This window comes from Manis javanica, chromosome 5, assembly GCF_040802235.1.
Source record: "Manis javanica isolate MJ-LG chromosome 5, MJ_LKY, whole genome shotgun sequence".
Lineage (NCBI taxonomy): Eukaryota > Metazoa > Chordata > Mammalia > Pholidota > Manidae > Manis > Manis javanica.
This window is the reverse complement of record NC_133160.1, coordinates 73,879,188-73,905,958: the sequence shown is the minus strand read 5'-3', so window position 1 is coordinate 73,905,958 and position 26,771 is coordinate 73,879,188. Positions and strand designations below refer to the sequence as shown.

Below are 26,771 nucleotides of genomic sequence, written 5' to 3'. Positions count from 1 at the left end.
CCTATTCTATAAATAATGAACTTCTTAGGCTGGATGTCCATACAGCCTTCTTATATTTAAAAATGTATCATTTTCAAGGCATATATCAAAGCTGAGTGAACGTTTTTGCACACATTATAATATATCTAACTTGGGGATCTTGCTTGATTTTAATTATATTGATTCTGTTAAATGGCAAAATGTTTATTTTTCTTTTGAAGAATGAATTCAAAGTTTGTCTAAAGGCTGCTCCTCAAAGATAAAACCTCCAGTCATGAGATTCTTCCTTTTTCATTGGCATATTTAAGTCACACTTTCACTTACAAAATTGGGTGAAGGCAGGCTCTGCAAGGGTGTCTATGAAGCCACCTGAGATTTTAAAACGAGACTGTGAGCACCAACTAAAAATTATTACCTAAAATTTATAAAGGAAAAGCAAGTAATTTTCTAGACTAAAATTCAAGATTAATAAACCTCTGTTTTTCTAAATTTTCTTTTAAAAATAACGTTCTGTCCCACTTTTAAAGAGTCTATTTTAAATGACCTACTTTTAAACTGGTTTTTAGTTAAGTGTGTCACACCTGGATGCAGTTGACATGAAAATGTTTCACTCCTCACTCTTCCTTTCTAAACTAATTATTTTATTTTTAGTTATTTGACTAGTGCAGGATATTTGCTTGAGAATGGAATCTCTTCTTTAATAGGAAAGTGGATGAGAAATGTACAGATTTGTTCTGGGATGAGTGTTTTATCTAAGTTTTCTGCGAGCAGTTAATATTTATCAGTGGAAACAATGTAATTCCTCTGTGTAACATACTACCCATGTACAGGTGAGGAACCTCAACAGCGCCTGAGGTCCATCTGCTTCTGACACAGTACTTCAGAGGATTATCAACAGATGGTTGTCCACCCATTTGTAAAAGTCTCTAGGGAAAAATTCCAGTTGTTTTTTTCATCATGAACCATGTGTATTACATCCCTCTGTCAGGGAAATGTGCCTAGTAGCTGTCCAAATCCCTCCTGCTTTAATGTAGGTCCATTTCCTCTATGTGTGACCTTTGCTGATATGAAGAACAGCTGCTCACCATTCTCTGTGTAATGTCTTTTCACATGGGTCAGCCTTTGTATGTCAAGCTGAATTCTTGGCTGCCACAAAAGACTTGGGTAGAAAAGCCCAGTGTTTGATTTGGGAACAAAAATGCTATATGCTGATTGGACTCACTGTACTACAACACAGTTTTATTTTTCATAAGGTGGTTCTGTCTTTGAAATTGAGAATTATGATCTAATTTAAATGCACACATTTACAATATTAAGCTGATCCCTACTGTGCTACAAGTTGAAACATGTACTCCAACATTATCCTCAAAAAACTGCTACTTCACACAAGCCTGGTGCTGCTAAGAGTGAAAAGTGATCATATTAAGTGGTAAAACTTCCAAAGACCACTGAAAGAAATGACCCTTCCTCAAAGATCAACCACTGACATATTTACATGAATACATACAAGTACTGCCAAAGTACTCAAAGAAAATACTGTGTCCCGGTCACTATGCCTTATTACACAGTGTTATTCTAGATGGATTCCTGAGGAGACTGCCCATACCCCCATCTCTTGGTGTTCCCACCTGTGTGTGAGGGCAGACCTTGACTTGCCTCCAACAAACAATATGACAAAGGTGGGATGTACATGATTATGCAGTGGTGGTTGTGGGATTCCATGACAGAAGATTATAGTGCCCACCTTGCTGGAGTCTTTCTCCCTTGCTGGCTTTGAGGAAGCAAGCAGCCATCTTGGGGAACTCCATGTGGTGAGGAACTGAAGGTGGCTTCTAGAAGTAGAGCGGAACTTCTAGCCAATGGCCTGTAGGAGCTCCAGCCAGCACAAAGCATGAAAAAATCTCTCAGTTCTATAGTCAAAAGGAACAAAATCCTGCCAACGGTTTGAGTGAACTTGGAAGCAGATCCTTCTCCAGTTGACCCTCAGATGGGAATGCAGCTCTGGCTGACTCCTTGATTGGCCTGTGACACCCCTGAGCAGAAGAACCAGTTCAGCTGAACCTGGACTCCTTATTCATAGAAACTGGGAGGTAATTAATGTGCGTTGTTTTAAGCTGCTAAAATTATGGTGATATTGTTATACAGCAATAAATAATTAATACAGAGACCTTCAGTTTTTGTTTTTCTTTACCTTGAAATCTTTGAAGCATAAAGGCCAGTTATTTTGTAGGAAGTGCCTCAATCTGGGTGTGTTTGTACAGAAATCCCTCCATCTAATTCTCATGATTAGATTCAGATTTTAAGGAGGAATAACACAGAAGTGATGTGTGTCCTTTTCATTATATCCTATAAAGAAGTGTATATGGTTGGTTTGTCCCAGTATAAGTGATATTAAATTGATCACTTAGAAAGTTACCCACAAGTTTTCTCCATTTCTCCAAAGATACTACTTTTCCATAGTAACTAATAAGTAAGTTGTGAGGAGATACTTTGAGACAGTAAATATCCTATTCATCATCAAACTCTCATTAGTTTTAGCAAACATTAGTGCTTTTTTAACCACATGAATTCCTCTTGTTTGTTAGTTGCATTCTACTGTAAGGAACATTCTCTTCTCTATTTATTTACTTATATGAGTATAGAATCGCAGTTTCTTAGCAATGGCTTATAATTTGCTGTTTTACTATATGTTTTAACACTTAAGTTGCTCCAGCTTTGTTCATTAGAAGCTCCCTTCAGACATACCTTCTGTCCTTCCAATATGTTACCACCATTTTTAAGCCTTTCTTATTTTCAGGCAAAACAAGATTTTCCAGCACATCTTGTACTTTCCCTGTCCCAGACCTGGAACTTTTTCTCCAAAGCCTCCTGGTTTCTGAAACCAAAATCTGAGAACTAAGTGTACTCATTGCTACTAGAATGTCATCGCTTTTAGTGCTTCTCAGTGGCAGAGCTGGAATATAAAGAGATAAATTTAACAAAATATGTGCAAGACATATATACTAAAAACTGTAAGATATTGCTGGAAGAAATTTTAGAGACTGAAATAAATGGATAAATAGACAAGTGTTTATGGAATGTAGGACTCAGTATTATTAAGATGTCGATTATGAAGATACCTTCGGCTTAGCATCTCAGAAGGCTGCAAGCAGTATTTTGGCTGGGATTGTAGTCTTATCTGAGGCTTGACTGAAGAAATTATCTGCTTCTGTATTCATTCAGGTAGTTGGAGAATTCAGTTCCTTGTAGTTAGAAGACTGAGGGATTCGTGTTCTTGCTAGCTGGAGCTTCTTGTAGGCTGTCAGCTTGGAGTTACAACTCTTAGAAACTGCCCACATTTTCTTGTTATGTGGGATTTCCCCACATCACTTGCATAGACACACACACACACACACACACACACACGTAATTTTTCACCTCCAGTTCCATTTCAACATCACAATATACCTTCAAGTTTTCCCCCTTCAACAATGAGAAATCTGGATTTCCTTATATATGCAATATATTCACTCAATATTCTCAAGGCTAGAATATACAGAATTGCTGCAAGGGAACAGAAGATGACACGTAGTATGTGAAAAAAAGACAAGGCAGTAAAGACATTGTGAATATTAACAGTTTGTGTTCTCTTTTTTGGAAAAGAAATTTGATCATCATTATTTTGTTTGTTTTCTAATTGTATGACCAAAACCTTTAACTATAGACATAGGTAAAAGCCAAACCCTGCAGAATCTTATAAACCATATGAGAGAGTTTGGGTAATATTCCAGTACAGTGTGAATACACTGGAGGGCTTTCTGTTAAGTCACTGCAGAATTGTTTGTTGCAAATAGTATTAACAACATTTTTCAAGTTTTTTATGGATAATACTTATTACTTACTCATTCTTCAACTCATTCTAAAACAAGATTTGAGATGCTTAGTTCAATCCATATGAATAAATTAAAACAAAATAATTGAGCAAATTGGGATAAAAATAAATAAAATGGGGTTGGGAAACAAAAGCCCAGGCTGAGGCCAATTCGAAATATGGTTACCTTTATGTACTTTAAAGTTAAAAGAGGTATTGCTACAAATTTTATCTGAGTTTTCTAAAGACTAGAATCATCTGAAACACCTCATCTTCCAGTCCCTTGTAATATGCTTCCTTAGGCAACAGGCCTTCACAGCAACTCCCAACCCGCCATCTATACTACACAGAATTGAGATTCACTGATAGAAGAATCCACGGATTGTTTTTTGGGCAGTAATTTTCCAGAAACCTTTGTGGTTTCTGATAATGTAGCCCTTTCAGGTTAGGAGGAAAAAATGGACATTTGGGTAGTGCCTGTTTATTTAATCAAGGTAGACAATCAAAACACAATTCAAGTAAAAAATTCACTCTATCTTTAGTAGTTAGGTAGAGTTTTCAATTATAATTAATCTCCTATTAGGAAAAGGGCATGGATTTCCACAGAGAAAAATTGAGCACTGAAGAGAGTCTCTAGTTTATGATCACTATCATAGTAACAAACCAGGAAATAACTCTCATTTAAAAATCTGATATAATTTATCATGCATTACTTTACACTCAACTCCTTTGCTTGCTTTTTACTGGTGTGTGGTTACTTGCATGCAACAGTAAAGTTTCAGAGACCGAAGTTGCAGAGACAATTACTTATGCAAGAAGGAAAAACCATTGCATTGGGGGATTGAAGACATTTTAAAACGTCCTTAAATTATCAATTTAATTATGCGTTTCTCTGTAGTGAGTAAGTCTTACATTCTTGCCAAGAATATTTTGAAAGCAGCGTTTTGAAAGTATGTCAGCTAAATTACGTTGGGTATATTACTACTGTGGTATCATTCACACGTTGTGAGACATACAACTCCAGATGTAATACTGCCAAAAAAAAATTAGGTCATTGCAAAGTAACCTATTAAAACTGCAAATACGGGACAGGGAAATGGGGATGAAAACAAAACAAAGGAAGATACCAATATCCTTTTTGTAGCTCGTGATGGGTATCAGACAAAACGGTAGAAAGGCTGTGCCCTTGTAAACGGATACTGTGTGTGTGTGTATACGAGATTCCACTGAAATATTATTTCAACTGGGGCTGACTAGCTGCTCTGCACTGTAGCCGGGTAGCGCCCGTGCTCTGGAGTTAACCCGATTGTACAGAGGTGCTCCTGTTTGCTGACGTGATACACAAACCATCCGTGAGAATTTCTATACCTTTTCCCTTTCTCCAGAAAATCTTTTCCAGTCATGAAAAGAGAGTGTTCGATGCCAAGGATCTTAATTTGTCATTATTATTACTGTTGTTATTATTAACATTAAACACAGGAATGTCTTTGTTGGAAGGTACCAGGACCCGCACATCTGTTTCTGTTTCGGTGGCACACGCCCCAATAGCCCGACCGGGGCGCGGTCGGTGCCTTGGGCGCTGTGAGCCCCACGCGGGCCGGGCTTGGGAGGGAGGTCGAACCTCGCAGCCCCCGATCCAAGCCCCGGCGGTAGGACAGCTAGGCGGGGTGGTCATTGTTCTCCCAGGCCCGACCAAAAGCTGCAGGGTAACAGCTCCTCTCCCTTTCGGGCGAAACTTCCTCTAGCCGCCGCTGTCTGGCTTCCAGACGGGTCCTCGCGGCGGGACTTGGCTGCAGTGGGACGCTGCGAACACGCCCGCCGCCCCCTTCGCGGGCTGCCCTTGAGCAGGCTCCGCGCAGCGCACCCCAGCGGCCGCGTGGCCGCCCAGTCGCGGCCACTGAGCTTCCGGAGAGCTCGCCAGTCGCCGAGCGGCAGCCTCGGAATCTGGGCACTTGAGAGACTGCGAGGGGCAGTCTCGGCCGGACACCAGGAGGACGCGGGGCTGCTGCCCCCGGCTCGTCCGCCACATCTGGGACAGGAGGGCCGGGAGAGGCGGGGCGCGGCGGAGGCTGGCCGGTTCCTGAGCAGCTTCTCCGAAAGCCGGCCGCACTGCGGGCAGGCGAGGGGGGCGGTCTGGAGGCAGAGCCTGCTCCTCCTCGGGAGGTACCCCAGCTGGGGCAGAGGACAGCGCCAGCCAGCCGCAGAGACGCGCCGCGCCTATCATGGAGCGGGCGGGCGCTGGGTCGGCGCGGCCACAGCCCCGGGACCAGGACTCGGTAGAAGCGTGGCTGGACGACCACTGGAACTTTACATTCTCTTACTTCGTTAGGAAGGCTACCAGGTAAGACGAGGACTCACGAAAGAACCGGCCGGGGCATGGAGCGTGACCTGGGGCTGATCTCTCTCTCTTGTTGAATTTTCCCCTAGTTCACCGTTGAACCTCCGTTCCCAGGTTCTTTGCTTTTCCAGTAGGTCCTTGCCCGTTAAGTGTAGAGCCCTCAGCTTTAAGGCGAGCAGAGCGTCGGATTCGATCCAACTTGCCCACAAAGTTAAAATACAAAAATGTACATGCCGACCCCTCAACACTAGGCTGCCCGGGTATGACCTGGGAGCAAGATTATCGTACATCCGCGCTCACGGGCCTCCCTCCAGCCCTTCTCCAGCCTGTGGTCCCCCTGAATTTCCTTAGCGAAGTCAGAACAGTTTTTGAGTTCCTTCCCTGCAGCTACGGAAGCACCATTTCCAGCTCGGTCCCGGAGGCTCGGCGCCTCCCCCGCTCGTCCCCAGTCCCGGCCCTGGCGGGGCGGGGAAGCCGGGGCAGGGGCGAGACCACGGGGAAGCCCAAAGGCAGCAACATGCCGGAGCCTTTCCAGAGTAAGTGCTGTCTGTCGCCTTCTGCCCGCGTCCAGTCCCCTGCGCGTCCCGCGCGCCTCGTTTCGCGGCTCCCGCGCCTACGGCGGCGCTGCTGCGCGGGCTCCGTAGTGGGTTCGCGAGGAAGGCGGGGCGGGCAGCGCAGCGCGGGGCGCTGGCGGGTCCTGGGCGGACCGAGCAGACCCAGAGGCAGTGCGTCCTGGTCGGGAGCCAAGCGCCCGGGCGGCCGCTGCGGAGGGCGGGGAGCGGGGAGCCTGTCCTACGAGAGGCGGCTGCGTCGCGGGCGGGCGGGCGGCTGCGTGGGAAACGCCGGCCGTAGAGTTGGGAGGTTGGGGTTGAAGCCGCGGGACGAGGAGGGCGGAGCGGAGAGTGCGCGGCGGGCGGGTCCCCCGCAGCCTGAAGGGAGAGTGCATAGCCGGGGCGCGGGCGGCACAGGCGCTGCACGAGGACTCAGCTCACTCCAGGGCGCACCTTTTGGAGGGGGGCCTGAACCCCTTGGCCGCCGGCACCCGCGGCGGCCGCCAGCCAGACCCGCAGGGCGGTGATGGTGAGCGGCCCGCCGGGGCGCTCCGCTGGGCTCCCTCCCGCCGGCGCGCGGCTCTGCCCGGCGCTCCCCACCAGGGGGCGGCGCCGCGCGGGGCTGGTCGGGGAGCCGGCTCCCAGTCACTGGCCGCACCTGGGCCCGTCGTCGCCCCCCGGAGCCTCTTGGAGTCCAGGGTCCGCCGAGGCCACCGGATCTGCACCTCGAACTTCCCACGTTTGCTATGTTGCCCTTTGGAGACAAAACAAGGTAGTTCCTCAGCATCCCATCCCCACCCCCACCCCTTCCCACTGACCCCGGGGGAGCGGCGGGGGACGGGTGCTGGTGTCCGGGTCAGCCGGCGGGGCGATGCCTCATTGCAAATGGACTGTAGGGCACTGTCTTCCTATACTCCCTTGCGGATGTGTTACTTTGGGGTCCTAGGTGGGGCTCTTCATCCCTATTTCTCCGAGCTCCTGTCGGCTTGTTCAGTTGCAGGGGTTTTTGACAGCGGCGACGGCTTTGGGACAAATCTTACTTCTTTTAAAATCCTCTTCCCCACTTCCGCCTTCTTCCTTCAAAACCCTAAATCCAGAAAGACCAGAAGATAAACCCTAAGAGGAAAGTGGTTTCTTTTCTAAAGACACTTCCCTGCGAGTTTAGGGTTAGGCGCTAAGGCCATCCAGGTCTGGAATTATCCAAGGCCGTAGGCCGATAGTTTGCAGAGGTCACCTGCTCCTCCGAGGTCATCTGTCCCCAGTTTCCTCTGACTCTTGCACACACTTCCACTTTCTGCCCTCACTGAATTGCAGCGCAGAGAACGGGGAGTGGGCAAGAGAACTGGGCTGTGTGGGGTGGAGGGAGGCGATGGGGGTGCGTTCTTTAAGCAGATTATTAATATTTGATAGAAAGAAGTTACTTGATTTACAAATCAACCTAACTGTCCTCTTCATTTTTCTCCCCTCTCTCTTTAAAGACATAAACTTGTAGGAGTTTCGAACTAGCCATATATAGAACACTTTCAGAGCCTGCCAAAACTTTGGAAGTTACTTTTTGTTGGAAAATAAAGTGAAAGAATTAAGTCATGTTTCTTTTCACATTACTTCTTCTCCCAAGTAGCAGAGGATTAAAATCCTAATTCTCAAAATTACACTGCTCAGTGTGAAATTTAGATCATCTGACACTCTGTGATGTCAGGTTAGGGCTTTTATGTTGTAGATATTAACAATATATTGACGATAAGCTGAACACTTTCTTTGAGACATATATATGTATTCTTAAGAGTTTATGTTGAGTTTAAATTGGAAAACAAACGTGTAAAATGTTTTCAGAGTAGTACAGGCCCTCAATTTTAGGAGTTATAAAGTGCTGAAATTTGTCAGTGTAAAAAATATAACCTAAGACTTTTTGTGTAGCCAGAAGTTCTTCATAAAACAACATTCCAGTTTAGGCTTCCATTTGGTGGCATTTACTCTGAAGACTTAAAATAAGATTGAGAGATTGGACGTTGGTTGATTATAGAAATGCCATACTGCTAAACCCAGTTGTTGTGGTAAACACTTATTGCAGACATTTTAACTTAACTTTAGAGCTAAGATTTTTTTTAGCTAGAAGCTCACATTACTTTGCTTTTCCCTGTTTTGTTACACTTGGTAAATGTAACATCATTACTGTGTGTGATTCAGGAAACCCATGAAACCGCTCTGTAGGGGCATTTGAAATGTTTTAAAATTTAAAATAAATTTGAATTCACTTAGATTGGTCACATGTGCCTGTAAACAGGCGTGTTGATGGAACTATTGCACATTATTTAATTGTCATTTGACATGCACGTGTGTTTCTCCATGCTATCCCCATACTGAATAATCTGTACTCAGTAATAGTTGAACAGAATGAAGGTTCTGGAATCCCTAAATTCTCTCTTAAACGTCTGTGAATTTTGGTTGACCTTAAAAGCAGTTATGCTGCTATACTACATTGTTTCCTGTAACTATCTTCAAATACTGAACTAAACACCTCATTAAAAAGCTGTAGCCCCAAGCATAGCTGCTATTTAGTAATCACAACTTGAATTTGAGAGTGTTAGTTGAACAATTCCTAACATAATCTATTTTCATAGAAAATAACTATAGACTAGTAGACTATAATATATGGACAACTCCCACCCTCACTATTCTAGACAACTTTGCAGTCCTACAGGCCTGAGATACTGTTAATTAAGGGCTCTAATGCACATGCATTCACAAAGTCTCCCTGGTGCTAATGCCACTTAACAGCTGTTACTCTTGACAGCATATTACGGTAATGTTACCTTTCATTAGTTACTAATCAGTTCTGTGATATGGGTGATGTTTTAGATCATTTAGTATTGTAGGGGTAAAGATTGACTTTTTATTGCTTTGTTTTGTAGCAGGCAAAAGCTTGAGAATATTTGGCATATACTGGAATAGGAGACACTAAATGAGCACAAGTTTTATGACCATTTAGATCAAAGTCCAGAAACAGAAGTTTTACACTTCATGTAGTTTTCTATGGCAGACTTTATTTGACACTGCAGAGCTGTGCTGAAGTAGTTGACGTTCTGAGTCCTGTGTTTAGGATTCTATCATTTTGTAATTTTTTTCTCATCTCTAAAAGCTGTAACTTTTTTTGGTATATTTCTATTAAAATCAGGTGATATAAAATATTGCCATCCACTCATAAAACTTACTGCTGTAAAGGAATATCTTTTTACACACTTTTCAGACAAATCTGTTGAGCAGATTTTATTAAGCAATCATTAGTACTGAAGTTAAAAAAAAACCTGTAGGCATTGTCTCAGTCTAATTTTGATATTACTTATGTTTTTACCAAAGTAATTCTGATGCAGATAGGTTTTTTTTTTCTTGAATTGTTTGTGTTCAGGGTTCATAGCAAGCTCGAAGCTGCCTTTCAGTTCCCTGAAAGTACTCATGTGCACTAAATTCTTTCCTGGAAGAATCTGTAGATGTTTCTCATTGCCCTTCTACCTCTGGTCTCCTAGTTTCAAATTCAAATCCATTTTAGAGCCTGCAAATACAAGGGAATGATTTCAAAAAACGTGGTAGAATTAATGAAGTGGAAATTAGTCAAAGTTGGATATTGAAATAAATCTATTTGCTGAGTATAATACAAACTTAAATAGTCTTGTAGTATGTACAGTTCTGTAGCTTTTTTTTTTTAGATCTGTAGACATCACCAGCATACTCATAAGATCATGTTTTCAGGACTAAAAGATAAGCAGTTGTTAGCATTTGGATTATGTTGTGCAACAAAATTTCCTTTTTAAATAATTCCACCAAAATAGAATATTTGTCTCTGGTCTCTGTCATTCCTTTTAAAATATTTGAAACTGCTTCAAGTTGTATAGGTAAAGGGTGTACCTTCACCCTTATCTGACTGTAGGTAATGTGTCTTGGTAAGATGCTCCCCTTCTTCTAGATGTGAAAACACAAATTAGAACTTTGCTTAAACTTCCCGATATGTTTTAATAATTGGGAAAGATTATGTCCTAACTGAAAAGGCTAAACAGAACTGCTTGGTATTTATTAGTTTATCCCCCAAACACTTTTCAATCTAGAAATCTGTTAACCTATAACTGTTGTGTAGAGTTAGATTTGTTCTCTGTTCTCAGAGCTGATTATAGGATAAAAGCCTTTAGTAAGGACTGTTAGATCAGTTAAACCACTGAGTTGATTGATAATGGAGGGTCGAAGAATTACTCATTTCTGAATTTAGGATTCAGACTAGGTACTGACTTACTGTGAAATGAGTTGAGCAGGACAGATGTAGATTCAGTTGCCCAGTGTTACAGTTGATGGATGTGGCCTAGGATATATCTTGTTATATCAGATTCTCAGTAAAAAGTGCCTGTGAGCTACATACCTAAGGAATAAAAATGGAAGAAAGTCTTTCCATATGAATCATTCATCTGATATTTAGCTCTGTAATCTTATTTGCCGACTTGGCATTCTCATTTGATTTTGAAGCACAGACTTTGTTTCACAGTGTAAGTGCTTTAGTCATTTTCTCTAAGTGGCAGGAATTTATACTTTCTGCCAACCAAACATTTAAGGCAGGTAAAGCAAGCTGTTAAGTTTATGTCAGTCATTTTGATAAGCAATCTAAATAGCCTTTAAAAAGCCTTTAAAGATACAAATGGATATATGACATATATCTATATCGATGATAAATTTATCTCTATATATATGATATAGATCTCTATATATGATATATATTTGTATGTATGTAGGTATAGGTACAGTTGACCCTTGAACAACACAGGGGTTAGGGTGCTGACCCCCATGCAGTCAAAAATCCACATGTAATTTTTGACTCCCTCAAAACTTAACTACTAATTGCTTACTGTTGACTGAAGCCTTACTGATAACATGAACTCTGCATTAACATATATTTTGTATGCTATATGTGTTCTGTAATGTATACTTAAAAAAACTTAAGCTAGAGAAAAGAAAATGTTTTATTAAATATTGTTACAAATCTCCAAAAAATTTCCAATTTATTAGTTGAAAAAAATCTTTATGTAAGTGGACCTGCAGAGTTCACACCTGTGTTGTTCAGGGATCACTGTATATGTATGCACATATATACATTTACCTGTTTCGTAGTTTGTAGTGAACATGCTTTTTAAAGCCTTATGTGCTGTTATTAGCTTCTGTATTCTTCAAGCCTTTTTCCTTGATTCTGAATTGTAAAGTTGAGGTCAACTTTCTGCAAGTTATCTTTTCTGAATACTTCTGTTACATCTAAACTTGGGAGAGAGAAGGTCCCCATCTGGTATCACATCTCTAGTGATAACTATAAAAAAAAAAGAATCATCATTTTTATTCTCTGTAAAATAACCTTTGCTGAAGAGAAAAGATCCTGACCTTTTAAGCTGGTGAAATAATTAAAACATACACACACACATACACGCACACGCACACAAAGGATTTTTGTACTTCAGAGTTAAGAGATCATGTAATCCAATGTTTCTCAAGCTTAAATAACCCCCTGTTAAAGAAAGACATTATTATTGATCTCCAGTATATTAGTCAGAAAGGTTCCGGTCACAAGTGACAGAAACCCAACTTGAGCTCATACAAAATAACTCATAATTGAAGTGTCTGGTGATTGTTTTGGCTGGGAAATTCAGCTGATCAAATAATCTTGTCAAGATTCTGTTTATAATCTCTCTAATCTATTTGTCCTTCCTGCCTGCCTGCCTGCCTGCCTGCCTTCCTTCCTTCCTTCCTTCCTTCCTTCCTTCCTTCCTTCCTTCCTGCCTGCCTGCCTTCCTCCTTCCCTCCCTCCTTCCCTCCTTTCCTTCTTCCCTCCCTGCATCCACCCATCCATTCTACCATCTTTTGGCTTTTTGCTGTGTTGGCTTTCTTCTCCTGCATGCTTTCTTCATGTGCTGGAAAAGTTTTTGGCAAATCTCTGTGAGTCTTAAACTTCTCATGTTAGAGAACTACCTACTTACCTACATCAGTCCCCTCAAAATTACTCTGGCCCTGCTGGGGTCACATGCCTCCTCTGGACCAATCATTGTGCCCAGAAGAACAGGGTTGTTGACTACTTTGTTGGGGCAGGTAACCCATGGTGTGAAATGTCTGGAGGAGGGGATTCCCAAAGGGAAGTGTGTGGGCACATCCAGAAGTTGCCGATAGCCACCATACCTAGTGTTGACTTCCTTTTGTTTTAATGTTAGTTAAATGTGGCATTCTCGTGAGTGGGTATAATTTAATCACAATCACAGCATTTATGCAACTGTAATACCAAAATTAATTTATGAGTTAACTATGAGGAAAATGATAAGACTCCAGCCAAATGCAGGTTGTCATTGATGAAGTCATCCTTGCAAAGTGAATGTGGCCCTGGCTGCCCGATGAAGTGTCTGACAAGGTCAGTTTACCATTGTTCCAGGTGCCCTGTGACGGTTCACTGCTCCCACTGGTCTCTCTGCTTGAGCAGTCATGACACTTTTATTCCTATAGCACAGAACACCAGCTTTTGGTTTTTACTTGGTTTGAAAGCATATTTTGCATCTCATATCTACCTCTTTTATTTTCTCTTTATCCCCAAACCACTGGGCTACATTGTGATTGTAAACACAAATATGCACCTTACTGCTAAAACTGCAGGACAGTACTTGTTTATAAGGTGGCTAGCCCAGTAATTGAAAGCATACCCATTTCACCTTTTGTTTGTTTTAATTGTCATCAGTGTGAAAACACAAAATTAAAACATTTTCTTAGAAAAAATATGGATCTTCAAAACATAATCTCTTGAACTCTCAGGGCCTCTCATACCTCAGCCTGAGAAATGCCAGTTTAGTCTAGTCTACTTTTTTCCATGCCTAAGCTGCAAAGCAAACCAGTTTACATATTTACAGCAGGGATTTCAGTTCTTGTTTTTTTAGACGTAAGTAGATTTTCCTTTAAGGGACATTTTTCATACATGTGATTGTGAATGCATGGAACATTACAAAACATGTCTCCTCCAGCTCTCAGTCAAATATGAACGTTATGAGGCAATTCTGCATTCTATGTATATTTGGTCCCAGCAATCTTCTCAGATGTTTCCATACCTGGAGGAAACTTGGAAACATTAATAACTTTTAGGCAGAATGTTCATTTCCTTTCCATACCAGGCCCAAATGAACTACTTGCAGCAACATTGGAGTAGAGGTTGTTGGAGAATATTACTTAGAGGTGCCTCAAGTCTCCCATTTAATTTAATGCCCTCAGAGAGTATCTTACTCTTTTAATTCATCTAAACCAGTGTTCCTCAAAGGGGATGCTACTGGCATTTGGTGGTGACAATTTTTGTGTGTGTGAGAGACTGTTCAGTGCATGACAGAATATTTATCATCCTAGGGTCCCAGACAGTAAATGCCAGGAGTGCCCCAATCATTGTGACACACATTTCCAAATGCCCTCCAAGGGGTGGCACTACTACTTGATTGGGAGTTGAACCCTTTAAAATTTATTTCTTTTTAAGGTGGTTAGGGCCCTAAGTAGAACAGATTTAAGCTTCAACCCAGAACTACCTCTATGAGTAAGACCTTAGGTACTTTATTTGCCTTCTCTGTAAAATGGAAATAATAGCATTTTATTTCATAGAGTTCTTAAGTAATTGAAAGGAAATAATGCATATTTCCTTATCTCTTTTAGAGTGGTTTTCAGTAGTTTACTATTACTTGAAAATCATCAGTGCCTTAAATGTAATCATAAACTTTGATAGCCATTCTCTTATTCTGGTAGGTGGAACTTTGGACAAAAGAACAGCGATTTTATAGACTTTAGATGTCCTTATTTTTTAAGTGAATTTTTGTTAGCGGTTTGAACAGACTCTTTTGTGGATTGTGTAAGATATTGGAAAGGGAATTGGAATGGGAGTCCAGACTTCTTGATTTTGTCCATAGCTTTGTAACTGGTGCATGTGAATAAACCTCGGCTTTAAAGTGGAAAGGGGTAAGAATCAAGGCAGAGAAATTCATAAGTTGAGATTAAAAATCTCTTTGAGCTCTAAGCATTCTTAATTTTCATCAGGAAAACAGTATCAACTTTTCAGATTGGTTCTTTTCATCTTTAAGTATTTCCAAATACAAGGAGTGCTTCCAGGTCAAATCATGCAAACAACATAAGTAACACTGTGTAAAATAAAGATCCAAGAGCAGGAAAAATGTTTAACATTATATTTGATGTGAGTTTGTTTTAGGTATTTCCTACAGATAGTTTTAGCAGATTTTTTAATAAGTTATCGACCTTCCCTTCCCAGACAGGAAATTAGTACACTCTTCATAATTCTGGTTTTAGTGATTAATTCACATAACTGATGAAAAAAGCATGGAAGAGAAAGAAAAAGGAATGGTGTTTTAATTAGACGTAAAAATTTGAGAATGCACTGTATTTCTTGGATCATTTGGGGCCTGCCACTTTCTACTCTGTTTTGTTGGAGGTATCCTGCCAATCTCCCCAAAAGTTCCTGCTCTAGGGACTTGCTGTAGGGCATCTTTGAGGCCCAGGCATGAACCTACTTACAGAATGTCTACAAGTGAGCCCTTTGGGCGGGAGCTAAATGGGCTCCTTTAATGCCCACACCGGCTACAGCAGAGTGGGGAAGCCTTGGTTTATTAAGTACTTAACACCATTCTCCAGTTCAGAATTATGGCTATTATAAAATATTGGTATGGTTTTCATCACAGGTGATTAGTTGTATATTTTCTCACATTTATCATCGGTCTTATCTCTGTTATTTTGAAAAAAATTATCCCCCCAAATTTATAACTTACTTTTGAAAAATATTTTTAAGTAGTAATGGAAAAACAAGTTATGTTCTTGCATTTACTTTTCTCAACTAAATGTTCAGCTCTTAATCTTTATTTATTATTCAGAAAATCATCGCATATGTAAGTGTAGATACTGGTCCAGGAAGTCTATGTTTCTTCAGTTCTAATTTGAAAAAATACTAACATTAAAACAAGTCTTTTTTTCCCAAAGAGTGTTTCTGTAGAGAAATTAGTGCTTTTAAACTCAGAGTTTAAGAAGCAGTAGATAATACCTGGTTATTCTGTAGAAGCCCATTGAATAAATTGTTTATATTTACAAAAGAAATTAACCATTTAAAAATATATACTCCATTTCATGCTAGATTAACTTAACTACAATAAGAATCATGTATTGTAACACTGTGTCCCAGACTCTATGCTGTCACTTTCTATGCATCATTTCCTTTAATTTTCTTAAATCTAAGAGGGTTAATGCCATTATCTCCATTTCAGAGAGTGAGTAAATAATGTACTCAAGGTCTCTTTCTCTTACAAAGAAGTAGCTCAGGGGTTGAAGCCTATCTGTCCACCTGGGGCCCTTAACCACCATGCTCTACTGAAGTTCAGTGTCAGTATTAATGGAAGCAGAGCAAAGGCTCATAGATTTAATGTCATTCAGGATCTAACTCAGGAAGAAGTTAAAGTTTCTCCTAGGACCTCTTAATGTGCAAGCGCTTTATTACTAAATGATGTGCCTAGTGACCTTGCCCATGTGGGTTTAGTTTCCATATGTAATTTTAGAGTATAAAAAGTGGGAACTCTCAAATGACATTTTAAAATAGAGTAGCTGAAAATTTAGGTCCTGGGCCATTACAATTATATTTTTAGTATTAGAGCAAATACCCTAAGTAAAGTATATTTCAAGTAATTTTTATCTTTGATACATTATTTTTAGGTTAGAGTACAAAACACATTAAACTAGTTGCTCTACAAGTAGGTTTCATCTAATTATATTTCTAACCCATGAGAATTAATGTGCTTATATCTAAATTTTACTTTGCCTTGTAAATTATCCTTTTTTTCCATCTTACTTTCCTAGATGCCAAGACAAAGGAGTTTAATAATTTTTCCCCTTTCAAGACACCTGAAGTATTGCATATGTATGTGACGACAGCATTTCTGTCTTTTTCAGGATTCATTTTGTAAGATGAGAGCAGTTCAGCTTTGGTACAAAGTAAAGTTACTAATTTATGGAGGTCTTACAGACTACAGATATTTGTGTGTGTGTGTGAGTGTGTGTATATCCCTTCTGCTAATAATATTTGAACTGCTGTTTGAGAGCTTGCATCCCTCTGTCCTGTCAATAAGTTTTGCATATCCTATCTAGTACTACTAGATAGTAGACATTTGGAAGAAGCTGTGACTTATCTAAATTAGTGGAAAATATCTCAAACTTAAACTGTAAATTGTAGTTTTTCTTTCCTGTGATAGCCTTATAATAGTCTGAGTGAGAAATGAGAAATTGGAAAAGGGGGAAAGTTTTGATTCATAACAGAGTATGTGCCATAGAATGAATGACCTTTAATTTTCAACAAATATTACTAACCAGTTCATAAAAGTTTTAGAAAAAAATAGGAGATGAAGACTACCCAGGACACTAAAGTTAAACCTATTTATATCCATTAAAAAGGTATTACTAGCTTGGCATCATTGAATTTATTCATTAATTTAGGTGATCTATCCTTAAAGAAGGATATCTCCTAAAAAAACGGAAGCACAGAGGATGTGTGGAATGAAATATAGCCCTTAATTTCTGCCATGTTTATAGTTTTGATGTAATAAACTCTGTTACAACCACTGTAAAAAAATGACAATTCATCTTCTAAGCTTCTACATCCCAGAATTCCTTTGATCTTTTTTATCACTCCCAAATGAATTTATTCCTCTCTCTGTGTATTACTAAAGACGGAAAATATCCATCCCTGGATGTGTCCAGATCGGCCGCATCCTGAACCTGGCTGCCTGGCCTTTGAGTGCACCGACTCGCTTAGTTTTGTAGGGGCACCCACATTGTGACATCGTCTTGAGGGGCGCGGTGCTGTTAGTGCTATGAAAAGATCTCAGGAAATCAAAATGTGTTAAACATTATTCTTCATGACACTGATTTACATATTCAATCGTCATTGCATAAGCAGTTTGAGCTGCAAGAGTCTTTCCTGAAGTAGAATATTAAGACAATAAGCTTCTGATTGGATTCATTGTTTAAAAGATTTGAGATTTAAAATTCAAGTCACATTCATGACAACTCATGGCCAGTTTTTGGCAACTGCCATTTGGCTTTATTTCCTCCTATGTAATTAGTGTCAATCTTTTCTGGTTTTTTCTTGTGTGGGAAAGGGTCTCTTAGTGACCCTGAGCAGCATCTGTGCTGTACACAGCTTGAAACCACAGATGGTATTCACAGTCACATGAGTGAGGAATAACTCCCAACATTGGGTGCTTTCAAGGGTTTCCTGGTAATTTTAAGATATATTGTAAAGGTTAAAAAAAAAAACCACCTAAATTTAATTCACCCATTTTGAAAAGGTGCATAATGCAACTCTTTCATAAGGTAAGAAATTTTTTGTGTAAAAAATAAGGAAGAAAAGAAGTGACTGGGGGATAATAAAACAGATTTTGGTGAGGGGGAAGGAATGATTTGGATGGGATGTTAAACATCAGGATCTTGTCATTGATTATAAATTCTTGGCATCAATTTTCACTGCATTTCTTTTGGACGTGGCTTTATTTCAAGTGTCTGGGGCCTGTTAGCTTTCATTAACAGCCTTATAAAGTTCAATCAACTGCAAGACTTCAAAAGGGCCACTCTGCTTGTGATGACTCCCAGGTTTTCAGGCAGTTATCAAGGGTGTGCTTAGACAGGAAAGCAGACTCTCTAGGTTATTAGTGCTATCAAGTGTCCCAGTACCTCTGTGGACTTGTGTCCCTTTCTTTTTGCTCATATGGCTGGGATGTAACTTATGTAGAGTTATGGTGAAGCTGTTATATTTGAGGTGGGGAGAGTTCATGGCATTCTATAAAGAACGGCATTCTGAAGTATCTGCTTTGGCCAAGGACTTTGTGTCCTCAGGGTCCAGCCTAACTGAGACCGCATCAGGTTGACTCAGCCTGTGGGCTTGTGCCGCCATCCTTCTCTTCATCCTCTTCCTTCATGATTTCCTTGAGTCTCTTGGTGGAGCTCTGTGAGGAAAGGAACAGCCATTGCTCCTGACCCCAGCCCTATGCCTCCACTGGAAGGGAGATAGTGAAATCTTAAGTAGATGGAAGAGATTTTGAAATGCCACCATGTGTATTTTCATATATCAAACCTGTGTGGTGAATGAAGGAGTAAGGAGGTCTTTCTCATATTTAAAAAAGAGGAAGCAGAAGTAATAAGTGTTGGCATGGACATGGAGAAAAGGGAACACATTGGCACTGTTGGTGGGAATGTAAAATGGTACAGCCACTATGGAAAACAGTACAGACATTCCTCAGAAAGTTAAAAATAGAAATACTCTAAGACCCAGTAATTCCACTTCTGGGAATTTTAACCCAAAGAAGGCAAAAGCACTAATTTGAAAAGATGTATGCACTCTTATGTTTATCACACCACTATTTACAATAGCCAAGATATGGAAACAACCTAAGTATCCATTTACATGTGAATGGATAAAGATGTGCTACATATCTGCAATGAAAAAAATAAGCCATAAAAAGAATGAAATCTTGCTATTTGTGACGTCTGGATGGATCTAGAGGGTATTATGCTAAGTGAAAAGAGTGAGACAGCAAATACCCTATGGTTTCATTTATATGTGGAATCTAAAAAAATAAACAAAACGGAAGTGGTCTCATAAGTGCAGAGAACAAACTGGTAGTTGCCGTACAGGAAGAGTGTGGAGGGATGCACAGAGCAGGTGAAGGGGATAAAGAAGTTCAAGCTTCCAATAGTAAGATAAGTAAGTCACAGGAATGAAAAGTATAGCTCAGGGAATATCATCAATAACTTTATAATAACTTTGTATGGTGACAGATGATAACTTCACTTAGAACATGTGTATTTGTTGAATCACTATTGTACACTAATATATCTTATATCAACTATATCTCAATTAAAAAATAAACAAGAGGAAGCTTAGGACCAAAAAAACATTGAGTTGATAACCCAGTGATCACCTCCTGGCCCACTAACAATGTAAACTGTGATGGGGCCTTCATGGCCTGTTACTGCAGCTGCCCATTTTTAAAACTGAAAAACTTGAACTCCAGAGAAGGTGCCATTTATTCAACCTCACAACTGTGTAGTATGGTAGCTAGATCTAGAATTATCTCCTGACTGCCAGCTTATACCCTGCTGAAGACAGTCAGCATCCTGTACTTCATTGAAAAGTCAGAATTGGTGGCATTTTCTGTTTTACAGAGGATGAAATTGAAACTCAGAAGAAAGTCATTTGCCAGTGGTCACACACCCTGTGAGTAGCAAATGCTAAGATTAGATGAGAATTTTGGACTCACTGCTGAAAAACATAGCCTCTCAGTACTTTGTAGTTCCAAGAACCAAGGATTTTCAGCAATTAATTTGTCAGTCTCCCTTTTGTAAGTAGATTGTACCTTGGTTTTGCTCTTGTTAAATATATAGTGTGGTGTTGAGAGTGACATGACAGAGCTTGATGTAAGGGGCATTCATGCTGTAAATTATTAGTCTGCCAGCTCTCAGAAGGCCGGTTTACCATGCACAGGGTCCCCGTGTGGTAGGCCTTTGTGACCTTTTGACAATAAAATTAGTATTAGTGATTTGATAGCCTGGAACTGATTAGTATGCCTCATGAGACCTGCCTTTTCTTTGCTGTCTACCTGCAAACAATTTCAGTTGTAAAAAAAGAATACAGAATGACTAGGGCGGCCTGATGAACTACAGGACCCCCAGTTGAATTTGAATTTCAGATACTACTTATACTAAAACATTATCCATTGTTTATCTGAAACCCAGTTTTACCTGGGTGTCCTGTATTTTTATTTGCTAAATCCAGCAGCCCTAAGCATGACCCTTCTCTTGAACACATTATACATTCTTTCCAGGGATTTGCTTTAGATTTATAAAACATTACTTGTTTTCAGAGAAACATAGACAAGGGATTCAGTCAGATTTTTTTAAAGGACATCATCCTTAAAGAGTCTGTATTCTCTGGGTCATTTAGACAGAAAATAGGATAGCAGATTATGAAAACAAATTGATCTTAGATTTTAAAAAACTTAGATAATGAAAATTCCATGCTAGTTTTAGAATAAACAGTTAATTTGCTGATAAAACTGTACCACAAACACTATCTTTACTTCATGTTTGACTTTTATAGCAAGATCATAGTCTTTTTTTTCCCCCAAAAGAGTTTTTTGAATTTATACTTGAAGCTTTCATCAGTTTTTTAAGAGCTTTTCTTAATCCTGAATGTAATTATTTGAATAGGATTCGTTTTTCAAGTTTCTTTAATGTAATTATCCTTGTCAGCTGATCTTTAATTGGCTATAACCCTTAATCGTCAATGGCCTTGTGTAATAATAGAACAGTTCTCCAACATCCCTTTATACTTGTAGAATTTCTGTATCTTTCTATAAGAATTTTAATTTCAGTTTGCAGGTGATATGTATAAAAACTGAGGTATTAAAAAATCACTGAAAGAGGATAGATACTAATGTTAAGAGGAAAGGCTCACTTTACTTTGTACAGCCACATAGTAGGTCACGTGCTGCAAAACATCAAGGAATGCCTGAAGAGAGAGGTGTAAGAGATGATTTACTTTTATTTCTGGTTGGTTCATAAATGATTGTTTTGATGTTATGACAGCATGTGTTTTCCTGCATAAGCATATAATTACAGGAACTCAGATAATAATGTGGTTGTGTGAAAGCCCTTCCCCCATGAGTGGTATAGTTAATAAAAATTGTTGATTGAATGCTAAATATACTAGATCTGCCTTTCCTGTGCCATTTAATACTGAATTCATCTCTCCAAGAAATAAAACAGCTATGAGCAATTAAATATACCAGTAAAAAACACAAAATAAGGAATTTTTGAGCACTGACTGTCTGAGACATACCCTAGGCCCTGCAGGGTATATGAGGATGAATTAACCATTATCACTTATGAGGCTTAAATCTAAGGGGTGATTTGTACTAATAGTTAAACAACAATTTTGATTTTCTGTCACAAATTTCCAACATTCAGACCTCGAAAGAGTCATGTCCCTTTTGATGCAGTTAATTTAGGGCTTCGTTTAATCATTCATTTACTTCGCTCAAGAAATGCTTATTGAGGACATACTAAGTGAACAGGCATTTCTAAGTACAGGGATGCCATTCTGAACAAGAGAGACAAGTAATTCTGATAAATTTACATCTGGCCAGAGGAGACAGATGATGATACAACAACAGCTTAGTAAACAGGAAAAATACCTGATAATAAGAGTTCTGATAGTGTAGGGTGAGAACATGATGTGTTCGAGGCCACTTTTGGTGGAGTGATCAGGGAAGGGCCGTCTGACCAGAGATGTAGAAGACAGGCAAGCTGTGAGGAGCCGGTGCAGGTGAGGGGAGAGCATTCCAGCCTGGGGGCAGTGAGAGCCCAGTGGGCTTGAGAGCACTGGGGAGGCCGGCATGGGCAAGTGAAACTGCGGTAGGGGATTAAAAGAGTTTGGGGTTTATTCTCAGTAAGAGAGCAAGTAGTTAGATGTTAAGCTGTACTTTGTTACAAGATGACTCTGGCTGCTGTGAGGAGAATGGATTGGAAGGGAGGGGAATAATATCAGAGAGTCCATTTAGGGGGCTGTGGCTGTAGTCCAGGTGAGGTGATGGGGCTGGGGCCAGGCTGGTAGTCACGAGGCAGACACAAACAGATTGGGTGGGAGGTTTGGGGAGTCAAGCTGACAGGGCTTGGTTTGTGAGAGTTGAAGGAAACAGAAATGTTGAGTAATTCCTAGATGTTTGGTCTGAGTAACTGGGGAGGTGATGGTGCCATTTCTTGAGGAAAGCTGGCAGGAGCCAGACTGGAGCTAGATGACCGGTAGGGCTTTAGGAGCTCTGGTCTCACTGTTTTCAGTGTTTAACCACGAGTCTGTTAGACGTCCACATGAAGCTGTCAAATAAGTGGTTTGATTAAAAAAGTAAAAAGTTGACCCCCCTTTTCCAATGAAAAGACAAGAAATAAGTTGGGGCTAAATTTTAGGTTGATAACTAAAATAGTTCAAATGCCTATTTTTATATTGATTTAATAATTTAAGTTAGATGTGCATCATTTTAAATCACATCTGTTAATTTAGACAGACTGCTTTTCTTCCTATATCTCATGTTACAAAACAGTTTTATTCAAACAGAGTCCCTGTTCATTTTTGACAGCTTCACATGCATTTTTGACATCAGTGTCTTTGGTTTGAGGCTTTATAACAGCATTTCCCAGACTATGTCATCCTCATTGCTTTTTAATTTTGTAGATACAGAATTATTTTCATCAGTGTTCGTTATTTTCAAAGGAAAGTTGGTTCTAAGCTACAACATGAATTTATAAAACAGTCAGACAGTTACATTTTTAAAAACTCTCTGCTGTACATATATGTTTCTAATCTGTTTATATACCTACTACATTACTTTTTTGAACAGATTTTTAGAAAGTTTTTAAAACTATATCCAGCACTTGAAATTATGAGGCCATTCTCATGATATCTTTGTTACTTTTTTTATCCATTCCACTCTAGGCTGATACTATTTTAGAATAATATATATTTACCAAATAATACTTTGCTTTTCAAAATGAAATAATTAAGGGAACTTCTTATAAATAACTTAGTAAAGACTCAGAAATAAGACATCCTCTTCTTTTTCACTCTGTGTTCTTCTTTTTCCACTTAATAAATTGTGGAGATTATTCATAGCAGTTCATATGACCATTTTTCAGTGTCTGCTTAGTTTTCCATTTTATAAATGTGGATGTATTTAACCAGCCTTCTATTGGTGGCATTAGATTCCTTCCTGTCTTTGCTGTAACACTGCTGCAGGACATACTCTGGTGTATCTTTTGCTACATATGTAAAATCTCTGCAACCAGGATAAATGCATTTAAAATTTGTTAGATATAGCCTATTTGCCATCCAAAGAGTGATACCAGCTTTTAGTATGCCAAGACGACTTTCCAAAATAGTGCATTGTCAAACATTTTTTTTTATCCTGGCCATTTGGTGAAAATAATTGATATGTAATTGTAGACTGGAGATTGTGATGCCCTTATGATAGGCAAACTCTTTTAAATATCCTCAGTAGTAGCAAGTTTTTGTTTTTTGAGGGCAAATCTGAGTTTTAAAAAAAGTCAAATTTTTGCATTGTATGTTGTTAGCTATTACTCTTTGAATTAGATATTGCCTACTTTTTAGTTTTCTTCCTTTATGCCAGAAGTAATCTAGAAGAAGAGCTCATTTCTATTATTATTGAACAAGCATTATTAGCATACATTTACAGAAGTCCATAATCTTTCTACATAGCAGATTAAATTGTATTTTTCTTTCACCTTCTACATCTAATCTATGTATAGCAATATAGATAAAACTATCTAAAAGTAAGTATGTTAGCTAGTCAAATTTAGACAAGTATCTGTCAGAAATTTTCAAATATTTAACTTCAGAACATGTTGTATGTTTTAAACAGCAAATAAATTTCCATATTTATGTTTTCCCAACATTACTGTCATTTAGTGTCCTTTAATACAAACCGATTTTGAGAAGCAGACTTGATGCTTTTGATGTATTGTAAATCAGGTGTCTGAAAATACAGTTTACCATACGAGAATTTTGAGCAGTTTTCAGGGGTAACACCTTTCTGTCTCAAATATTTGATATGTCTGCACTTTCTGTTTGCAGAGAAATGGTCAATGCATGGTTTGCTGAGAGAGTTCACACCATCCCCATATGCAAGGAAGGCAGCAGAGGCCACACGGAATCTTGCTCTTGCCTCTCGCTGCAGAGTCCCCTTGCAGATAGCAGTGTCCCTGGGACACCAACCCGGAAAATCTCTGCCTCCGAATTTGACCGGCCTCTTAGACCCATTGTTGTCAAGGATTCTGAGGGAACTGTGAGTTTCCTCTCTGACTCAGAAAAGAAGGAGCAGATGCCTTTAAACCTGCCAAAGTTTGATAATGATGAAGGGGACCAGTGCTCAAGACTCTTGGAATTAGTGAAAGATATTTCTAGCCATCTGGATGTCACAGCCTTATGCCACAAAATATTCTTGCATATCCATGGACTCATCTCTGCTGACCGCTATTCCCTGTTTCTCGTCTGTGAGGACAGCTCCCATGATAAGTTTCTCATCAGCCGCCTCTTTGATGTTGCAGAAGGTTCAACACTGGAGGAAGCATCCAATAACTGTATTCGCTTAGAATGGAACAAAGGCATTGTGGGACATGTGGCGGCGCTCGGTGAGCCCTTGAACATCAAAGACGCATATGAGGTAAGTAGGGAACCATTACAACAGAGTGGGGGGCATGGGAAGAAGAACATGGGTGGGGCACTGGACAGCTACTATGAATGGTGGGGATATCTCAGACAGAGGTGAAACAGGATAACTGCGATGCAATAATTTGCATACTTACTTCAGACTGGAATGTATGGTAAGAACTTGCCCATTTCTTCATCACTGGTGGTTCATTACTGGTGGTAGAGTCAAGGATATGGGCCTGAGAGAAGTCTTAACTGTTTTTAATTTAGCTCCTCTCATGGTTGTATTTTCTCATCTTTTTCGCTGATCACTGTGCATATAATTATCTGCACTATCTGCACAAACTTCTGAGAATTTTCCTGAGATTCTAAGATGATAGGTCCAAAGACTATGAAAAAAACCAAACCCACAATCTTTTTAATTAATTAATTCATCATATTCATTCATTCGCAGTCCCATTGACACCAAAGCCTGACTTTTTTTCTTTCTATGATTTCTTTCACCAGTTTTATTTTTAAAATAAATAAACTTATGGATGTCTTCAAAAAATGCAAAGTGTTGCTCTAAAATATTTCAGTGGAAAGATGGGTATTTCTTCTACTTTTACTATTGTTATATACAGATCTTCAATTATGGACTTAAAGATTACAGTTTATGATTCTTCAAACTTCCCTCATAAGATGATTTTTTTTATTAGTGGAATTACAGGTTTTAAAACAAAGCATCTTAGTTGAATGACACTTTGCGTGTTTATGAGGTATTTTCTAGCTGATAGAACGGTTCTAGCTACCTGCCATATGGGACACTATTGAAGTTCTGGGGTAATCCTGGCTCACAGCACTTCTGTGTAATGTGAACAGTCAAGGCTGTTTTATTCACCCCTGTGTTCCTGATATCTAATACAATGTCTGGCACATCTTCAAGTCTTATTAAATATTGATTAAGTAAAAATTATAGTAGATATGATAGATAAGTAGAATAGAAAGCAGATTCTAATAGATGCCAACAAAAATGTGGTAGGTTCAGGGAAAAATGAGATGGCATATAGTTGGGAAGATGAAGAAACATTTCTTGGAGGAAGAAGCAATGCTTGATATGGACCCCAGAAAATAGATTAGGATTTGAATAATTTGATTTGTATGCATAGTGAGATCCAGATGTAAAAGGAAGTTTGAAGAGGAGACAGGGAATTTGGATTTGTATGTGGCACTTGTATGGAAATGTGTGGGTATTAGTCAGTGAACACACTGAAGAGCCATGGGAGCAGAGCCCTGAGATTAATAGGGTCTTGAATGCCAGACTGAGGACTCTGTGGCAATCCAGACCTACGAGAAATAATTGAAGATAGTTTGAAAGGAGAATCCATATGATTCAGGCTGTGCTTTAGAAAGATGGATTTTACACTGGTTATAAATTAATTAAAGTAGAAAACAGTGGAGGCTGGGAAGGATATATTATTTATTAGTATGAAGAAATAAGGACCTGAACCTAGGTACTGGCCTTGAAGGTCAAAAGGAGGGAGTAGATTTCCAATAAAGAAGTTGAATTTTACTGGAGTTGGGAACTAATAGGAAGAAGATGAAGTGAGAGGGGAAAAGAAGGGTTGAAGATGACTCAGATTTGAAGTTGGGTGAATAAATAATGGTAACTGGGTAGGAATACTAAGGGCAGGGATTTGGGGAGAGATGTGATAGTCCAGGTAGGTTACATTCTGAGAGATTTTCCAAGATCTATTCTATACAAGT

At 39.6% G+C, this 26,771-nt stretch overlaps 1 protein-coding gene across 3 annotated transcripts in view; it reads left to right on the top strand.

Moving 5' to 3' along the window:
• The first annotated feature begins 1,263 nt into the window (after positions 1 to 1,263).
• The window catches only part of PDE5A (phosphodiesterase 5A), a 134,705-nt gene continuing 109,197 nt past the window's right edge, over positions 1,264 to 26,771 (top strand). The window contains exons 1-2 of one of the 3 annotated variants that reach the window (XM_017673985.3): positions 1,264 to 6,170; positions 24,450 to 25,038. In XM_017673985.3, the coding sequence (XP_017529474.1) occupies positions 6,052 to 6,170; positions 24,450 to 25,038 (708 nt within the window). In that variant the 5' untranslated portion in view covers positions 1,264 to 6,051. Of the gene's footprint in view, positions 7,491 to 24,449; positions 25,039 to 26,771 lie in introns of all 3 variants that reach the window. The other 2 variants (XM_017673984.3, XM_017673983.3) reach the window with 2 other exon arrangements.